Here is an 8,813-nt window from a genome sequence, read left to right on the forward strand (position 1 = left end):
ATTCAAATCCTAAAGAGGGTAGTTACTTTTATTTAGATTTAGAATACTAACATTGTGGATACCTGTGTTCTTCAATTACCACATGTCATAGTTGGGTTTCAATTACCATATATCTCAGGAATAGTCAGCCTAAGTTTCTTCAAGATTACACATTTATTGGCACAGTTACATTTCACTGATAACTAGCTAATGACTAATTGTTGATGCACCTGTAAATAAAATTATTAAAAAAATAATAATAATTTAGTTAAAATATAACAGGGGTAATCATGTAGTAATCAGTAATCATGTTTCGTGTAGCTAACACTACATGCCCCTGCATATCTTTGAAAAATAAGAGGACTAAATGATCATTGCTAACATCTCTAGCAGCCCAATAACATGCTTAGACAAAAAAGAAAAGAGTCACCTGCAAATGGTCTATCTAAAGACCCTGACAACACCCATCTCTAGGTACTAAACTGTAATGTGGATGGATTGACCAATGACAAATTCACAGAATTTAGTTTCTATAGATTAATTTAATTTCAAATGAAGTTACTGATGTTTATGGCATAGTTGAGATCAGAGTGGCTTCAGAATCCTTGATTTTTTTTAAATACACCGGCTATCAGACCTATGCTCTACTAAGACACAGATGCCAATCATCAGGAATCATAGTTGCTGCGAAGCAGTCACTTAAAGTTTATTTTAGTATAAAGAAAGTTATAACTGAAGCAGATAAGATGGAGGTTGCAGAGTTGGAAATATGGAAGAATAATAAGCACTGGTGCCTCTTTTTTGTATATAATCCATGTAGATACAAGCCCAGACTTGACTGGCTTGAAGCAACTTGGGATTTAAGGTGTGTTCTCTATGGCGAACTAAACGCTCCCTCAACATGATGGGGTTATGCCTCCACAGATGGAGTTGGAAGAGTTAACTGATTCAAACCCAATTGCCCATATTGAAAATAATGATTCTGCCCTCACCTGTCTATCTTACTCTGGAAATATTTCTCATCCTGACATAGTCCTTGCACGAAAGTATTTAAAACCTACTTTAAAAAATGAATTTTTATCTGCACCAGGAGGATTTGGACACAATATCCTGGCAATAGAATTCACTGAAAAGGTTAAAGATAAAAATAAATGCAACAAATTTAAGTGGAACCTGAGGAAAGCAAACTGGGGTGCATATGCCAAATTAACCAATGAGTTGCTCTCTTAAGGACTCGTTGAGGAAAACTCTGACTCTGATTTCTCCCTAAGCAAGATTATGAAGGTACTCCTCAAGTGTGCAGGTAAAACAGTACCAAGAGGAAGTGCCAGTCGAGTTGTGAATTCTGAGGTGACTAGGACGTGTTCTGTTACGCTCTGTGTTTTCTACAGTTCTCAGTGGTTTTTATCAGTTTTTTCTGGATACGTAGATTGAAAATTGTTGGTAAGAGTTTTATAGACATTCCCAAAAAATTGCATGAAATTTGGTTAATAAACTGATCGGTTATTTCAATTTTTTGGTGGAATTTTTATTTCCATAAGAATAGCATTGGACTAGATTGTTCTAGAACAAATAATTTTCAGTGTATTAACTGTTTGTTTGTGATTGTGATGTAGACTCTGTTGAGGTCAGTTGTTTACAGTTTTATGGACTTAGGAAATTTTCAAGAATTCATTATAGGTAAGGCTAGAAAATTTGCTAAGTGTTGAGCTGCTTTTATAAGGGGATTCCTTTAATCATTTCTCCTTCTGTTCCTTGTACAGATATACCCTTACCACCCAGATCTACATCGATCTGGACACCCTTTTTTTCCTGACCCCCCTTCCTGCTGCCACTCAAATCTGACCTCAGATTTGGAGAGATACATTTTGGTACCCCCAACCCCCCTGATCACCTGTCCCCCTTTTTTTAAAAGTGGCAAGTGGGGTCTCAAACAAAAGGAGCTTGGGTGCAGATTACGATTCTGTTATTAGTTTTTACCAAAAAAGGTTTTTGTTAGGTGCTACAACCCATAGAAGCTATGGATAAGTGAGCGGATCCATTCAAATCTGGGAATTTGCTAATCACATCACCAGGTTAGGTTAATGACAGAAGGGACAAATCAGGTGGCTACTAGGCAATCTGTACAAGGATCATCTAGTAGCATGGAGACTGAGGTGACGGTCAGTAAGAAGGATGAGAAAAGAAGCAGAGATGACCGTAAGAGAAGGAGACCTCCCAGCACAGAGGAACGTGAAGCAGATGGAGAGTTGGTAAAATTAATTACTGAAATTGTAGAAGTGATGGTTTTACTCCATAATAACACTGACAAAAATACAAAGAAGTCAAGCATGCCGAGTCTAGACTTTCCGACTTGGTTGGTCAGATGGCGGATTTCAAGTTGGTTCTGATTACCAGATCTTTGGAGGTCAACACCAAAGACGTGGCCATGCAAACTGATGCGATGGAGGAGCGCGAAGGCGTTTTCTACTTGCTGGAGAAGGAGTTAGAAGAAGATGTGGCATTAGTGAATTTGCTAACTAGGAGATGGCCAAGAGAGGCCTTCAAATATACGGAAGATTCCAAGGATACTTGTTTTGACACAGGCGATGCGGATACGGTGGCTCTTTTGGACCTTGCTACCATGAACAGGCCCCTTGCGAGTCAGGCATATAGGAGGACACCAAGCTTATGTGCGTTGGCCAACAATAAAAAGCTGAAGGCTGGATAGTTATTATCCTTTTCCCCGTCCACGACCATACTTATTGGTGATGAAGTCTCGGAGGAGATGAAGAACACATATGTGGTGGTGGTCGACTCATCTTTGTATGTGAGCCGCGTAATTGAGGACCTTCAAAAGGTATAAGTAAGATATTTCAGTTTTTCAGTTAGCGATAACTTTGTATTTGGTACGTATGGTGTCTTACTGAGAAGGATGGTGGAGTATGAAGGCAGAAGGAACAAGACGGCCTTTAGGTATTTTTGGAAGAGGATCAAGGAACGAGATCTTTGAAGCTTTCACAAATAGACGGGGAGAGTTACTAACCCAATTTATGCAGGTGATGAACCTTTACTGCCTGAACACCTACTTTCGAGGCGAGAGGACACGAATCCGTATTGGACCTAACCATTGTGGTTGATGAATGGGACCAGAGCCTTTGCTCCTGGAAAATTCTAGAGGAAGTGACCGGAAGCGATCATAAGGCGACCTTCTGGGAGGTTGAGGATCTGATTTTGAGAGAAAGGACTGGGCCTTTGCCTGTACTGAAAAAACAGACAGGTGGACTCGGTTGTAGGACGAGTTGTGATGAAATTCAGAGACGGATATCCCCTGACACCGGAATCCCTGCAGAAAGTTGTTGGGCGGGAAATCAACAGATTGATGCCTGCGAAGAGGGGAATAAAACCGGTTTATTTGTGGTCTCAGAGGATTGATATGGCTCGCAGGGAGTACCAAAGATTGAGAAGGCTGGCTCAACGATTGCGAAGGAATGGACGAGACGGATGGATATCCGTCTCGTCCATTCCGACCCTGACTCCCTAACCCTCCCTTTCCTTGACTCCCTAACCCTCCATCCGGAGGGTTAGGGAGTCAAGGAAATTTCTGCACTACGACATCAAGAGAGATAAATGGAGGTCGTTATGTGAGGAGCTTGACGATGATCTATGGGGTCAGGCCTATCGGATCGTCATGGGACAGTTAAGTAAGCGGCTACCGGTGTTGTCTGAGGCGTGAGCAAAGAGCGAACTGGAGAGGTTATTTCCCTGTGAAGAGGATTTGGTGGACGTTCCTGCGGAATATGAACGAAGAAAGTTTACAGTGCAAGAGTTGGTCTCAGCTGTGGGTGCACTTAATAACAAAAAGAGTCTGGGCCCTGACCGGATTCCGGCCAAAGTGATTAAGGGTCTTATGGAACGGATGCCCGGTGATATCCTTAATATGGTGAATACCGAGTTGGAGGAAGGGTTCTTTCTACTATGTTGGCGGGAGCCACGATTAGTATTTATTTCTAAATACCATCAGGAAGAAATTGGCGGAGCATATAGGCCGATATGCTTATTAAATAATATAGCGAAAGTGATAGAGAGAACACTAGCCGGTAGGCTTTGGAAAGAACTTCGGGCAGGAGAAAGCAGACATGATTACCAGTGCGGATTTTTCAAGGGCAAATCCACCATCAAGGCCATTGTTAAAGTGACAGAGTGAGCCACTACGGTACGAACCGGCACTTTGCGTACCAGGGGTATTCCGGCTCTAATTTTGTTGGATGTCCGGTATGCTTTTGGGTCGGTTTCTTGGAGGAATATTATGAATGCCTTAAGAGTTAAGGGTAATAGTAACTACCTAATTCGCCAGATTGGCCAATATTTTCGGGTAAGGTATGTCTCTCTTGAGACATTGGAAGGAGGGTTCCAATATCAGCTGTTTGGAGAGGTTCCACAGGGCTTTGTCCTGGGAATCCTTCTATGGATCGTCCTCTTCGATGGAATTCAATATCCGGAGCAGTCGAAGGCCATAGCTTATGTACATGATTTAGCGGTGATGGTTGCAGGTAGATCCGATGACGAAGTTAGTGTAAGAGAAAACGATGCCGGCAAAATAGTCTTGTGCTGTCGTTTGAAAAATGCCGGTACATATTATTAACTGGTAGGCGTAAGGTGCGCCCTATTAGGTTGGAGGTTGGTAACTTACTGATACAGGAGACGGCTCTGGGGGTTATCGTAGACAGGCGTTGTTCTTTCACTGAGCACGTAGTCACAATTTGCGGAAGAGCCGAGAACACCTTGGCGAAGTTGAGCAGATTGATGTCTTCTCACCCAGCCCCAAGAGCTTCCGTGAACGGCGGATAATTATGACTGTAATATCGTCTATGTTGTATGCGGCGCCTGCATGGACGAACGCAATTAACACCAAAAGGAGTCTGGCTATGCTCGTCAAAATACATAGAAGATCGCTACTCAGCGTTACTGCAGGATATCGTACGGTATCCTACGATGTAGTATGTGACTTGGCAGGAGTTCCTGCTGTAGACCTATTAATTATAGAACGGGGTCAAAGATTTGCAGGAACCTCTAAAGGTTTGATATTACTCGCGTGTAGCAAGAAAGATAAGGTAGGCAATAAGGATAACTGGACTAGAAAGATGATCCCTGACCTGGAAAGGTTAAAAAAACAAACAATTGCTTAAATAAAAATAAATACTCGTGATTAATATCTGTTACAGCTTTATTGTATAAAACACAATATTAACTGAACATAACAAAATGATTACTGTACAATCATTAATAAATCAATTAATAAGCACTGTATATCACTACATTACATATAAAATAATAGAAGGGAATTTATTATCACAGATCGAAACTTGGAATTGAATACTAGTTAGAAGTAATTTGTTCTAGAATAGGATCTTCGTGTTACCTACTCAGGAACCTGAGTAGGAGGATCTTCTTCAATATGATACTAATTATGAATGAGTTTCTTTTTTTTTCTATGTTGTTTGTGTTAGTAACAGATGAGATGATTTTCTATTTACCTTCAGACCAACATGCATTCTTTCATTTTAAATACAGAGTTATCATAAAAGAATGGTGCGGTTTTGAACATGGTTTAAATTAAAACAGAATTACTTACAGTTTATGTTTTTTATTTTTCAAATTTGTCGTCTCAAACATTTTTTTACATAATTAATAAATTTCAATATGTGCGCCCTTAGTCGCTCGACAAATGTCCAAACGATACTCAACTTAGTAAAATTAGTTAACATTTCTTCGTTAATGGTTGTCATTGCCTCATTAATCCTGTTTTTTAAGTGGTTTATGTCGCGAATTATTTGTGTATAAACAACTCTTTTGATGTACCCCACAAGAAAAAATCGCAAGGTGTCAGGTCTGGACTCCTTGGAGGCCAAAGTATGGGTCCTTGCCGGCCTATCCATCGATCTCCAAATTTTTCGTTCAAAACGTCCGTGACCGATGCATTGAAATGCGGGAGAGCACCATCTTGTTGGAAATGAAGTTGATGAATGTTTTCGAGTTCATCCAGCTGAAGAAAGCAATAATTGGTTAACATATCAAGATACACAACTCCATTAATTGTTTTTTTCAGCAAAGAAGAAAGGCCCTATCACACGATTTTTCATCACACCACACCAAACATTAACTTTAGGGGAATCGCGTTGTTTCACAATAATTGCGTGTGGGTTTTCAAAGCCCCATATTCGTGAATTGTGTCTGTTAACACATCCATTCACATGGAATGTAGCTTCGTCTGCAAAAATTATATCATCTAAAATTGATTCGTTTTCACTTATTCTGTCCAACATTTCAACAGCGAAATTGTAACGTTTTACACCTCTCTTCCTTTGCTTTATTAATATACATAATGACTAATATTACATATATAATTCCTGTTGTGAGACAAAAGTCTCCAGGGTAAGCAGTAAAATTTCAATTCAATTGAACGGAGTGTCATTCTGGAGTTTATTCTATCGACCTTCTCTTGCTGGGTCAAGCCATGTTTCAATCGTCGATCTTCCAACTGCCTACACCAACTGTTCTTCGGTCTTCCTCGTTTCTTGACCGGCGGGATATCAAGAGCCATTATCTTTCTTGTAACACTTGAAGGGTGCTGAGAATCAACCTTTTCGAACCAATAGTTTCGCACTCGAGAAATTTTCTCCGCCACTGACTCTTTTATTTGAAGGGAGCCTCGTATTCGTTCGCTTCTGATGTGGTCCAACTTAGTCACACCAAGAGACATTCGACACATTTTCATCTCTGCGGTCGTGAGATCTCGATCAAACTGCTTGTATCGTGTCCAACACTTTGATCCATATGTAAGTGCGCGTCTAACCACTGTAGTATACATTCGGCCCTTAAGTTTTGGAGACATACGCTTGTCACAAAGAACAGCCGAAATCTGCTGCCACTTCAACCATGCCACGGTGATTCGGTGATTCACATCTTGCTCACAGCCGCCTCTTTGATTCAATATAGATCCAAGACACTTAAAACTTGTACACTTCGGCATAACTCGACCATTGATCATAATGTCAGGCGATGGTGCTTGTACGTCGCTGAATGGCAAGAACATATATTCCGTTTTGGATTCACTGATCTTCAGACCGTGACTTTCAAGTGCAGATTTCCAGCGATTGAAAACATCCTGCAGCACCGCAACACTTTCACTCGCGAGACCCACATCGTCAGCAAAAAGTACGCTCAGCAGCAATTCATCCATGATGTGCGTTGTCAGATAATTAATAACAATGTTAAATAGCAGTGGGCTCAGCACGCTGCCTTGGTGTACCTCCATGTTCACATGAAAAGCCGTTGATGTTCCTGCCATGCATCTCACCCTTGTGGTCGCATCGTGATACATGTCCACAATGATTTCAACATATCGTTCTGGAACACCGTGACTTCTCAATGCCGTCCATATCAAATCTCGCGGCACTCGATCGAAAGCTTTCTCAAGGTTTATGAATATTATATGCAAGTTTCTAGCACGGTCTCTAATCTTTTCCACCAGTAAACGCATAGCTTGAATTGCATCTACTGTTGATCAGCCAGGCACGAAACCACATTGATTAACGTGAATTTTTGACAGTACAATTTTCATCAGGCGGTTGTTAATGACTCGTTCCCAAAGCTTCATAGTGTGCGACAGTAGTTTTATACCTCTGTAATTGCCGCATTTTCTGGAGTCTCCTTTGCCCTTGAAGAACGGCAAGAAAAAGCTTTGACGAAAAGCCGCAGACATCGAGCTTCCGTTTTTAATTTTGTTGAACAAAATACAGAGAAAGAGGATGCCGATCACTCCAACAGACTTCCATAGCTCTAGGGGCACTTCGTCCGGTCCCATTGCTTTACCTCTTTTCATTTTTTTCAGTGCAGCTTCGACCTCCAATTCGGTTATGTCTTCCACTTCTTCGCCTAAGACGGGTTCACAGGATGGGTATTCGGTTCGTGGGAACTCCTCGTTCAACAGATTATCAAAGTAGTCTCTCTATCCCTGCGTTATGTCGTGGTCGTCAGTAAGCAGCCTGCCATTTGCATCCTCAATAAACTTAGGTGAAGTTATTGCTTTTGCATTGTTTCGATGCTGTGCCGCCACTTTAAAGATCATCCCATCACCGTCCGGAGATTCGAGATCTTCATAGAACTTTTGACACGCAGCAGCTTTGGCTTTAGCTATTTCTTTTGCCGCGGCTTTCTTCGTTTCAACTTTTTGTTGTCGTAGCCGCTCTTTTTCTATTGTTAGTAGTGGATCACATTTCAACCACGCCCTGAATGCTGCCCTCTTGGCCGCCACTGCCTTCTTGACAGAGTCGCCTTTCCAAAACCAGCCTTCTCTTCCGTTTCTCAATCGACCTTTCGATACTCCAAGCAGTTCTTTAGCTTTCAACAAACAGACATCTTGGAATGCCTGCCACATCTCACCAGCATCCAGTTCAGCCTCTGCCTCAACAACATCATGAATCCAGTCTTGCAATTCTGTCAGAAGCTGCACGCCCTGTTCAGTACCCAGTCTTTGCCATCGAATCTTTTCCACTTTAACCGACTTATCTATAGTTCGCGAGGCAGCCGGAAGGCGCATTTCAGTCAGTAGCAAACGATGTTGATCCACAAGTCCTCTCCCAAGATGACCTTACAATCCCTCACAAGCTTTCTCATGTCGGCAGTGCACAAATGGTAATCGATCTGGGTCGTACGGCCCCCGCTGCTGTAAGTGATCAGGTGACGGGGCTGTTTTCTGAAGAACGTGTTCAGTATCGCTAACTCATGAGCCTTGACAAGTCGAAGTATCTAATTTCCCTGCTCATTTCTGCAGTCATATCCATAACTACCAT

At 41.6% G+C, this 8,813-nt stretch overlaps 2 protein-coding genes across 2 annotated transcripts; both read right to left on the reverse strand.

Moving 5' to 3' along the window:
* Positions 1-6,331: 6,331 nt before the first annotated feature.
* Positions 6,332-7,201, reverse strand: LOC142317763 (uncharacterized). Its single transcript, XM_075354312.1, has one exon. The coding sequence runs from the start codon at positions 7,199-7,201 to the stop codon at positions 6,332-6,334; it is 870 nt and encodes a 289-aa protein (XP_075210427.1).
* Positions 7,202-7,969: 768 nt separating this feature from the next.
* LOC142317764 (uncharacterized) lies at positions 7,970-8,560 on the reverse strand. The gene has a single exon (XM_075354313.1). It carries the CDS (start codon positions 8,558-8,560, stop codon positions 7,970-7,972), a length of 591 nt encoding a protein of 196 aa, XP_075210428.1.
* Between the last annotated feature and the right edge of the window lie 253 nt (positions 8,561-8,813).

This window comes from Lycorma delicatula, chromosome 1 (assembly GCF_047948215.1).
Source record: "Lycorma delicatula isolate Av1 chromosome 1, ASM4794821v1, whole genome shotgun sequence".
NCBI lineage: Eukaryota > Metazoa > Arthropoda > Insecta > Hemiptera > Fulgoridae > Lycorma > Lycorma delicatula.

Excerpts from the sequence above, each read along its gene's own strand:
- LOC142317763 (XM_075354312.1), bottom strand. The coding sequence starts at position 7,201 with ATGGATGAATTGCTGCTGAGCGTACTTTTTGCTGACGATGTGGGTCTC.
- LOC142317764 (XM_075354313.1), bottom strand. The coding sequence starts at position 8,560 with ATGCGCCTTCCGGCTGCCTCGCGAACTATAGATAAGTCGGTTAAAGTG.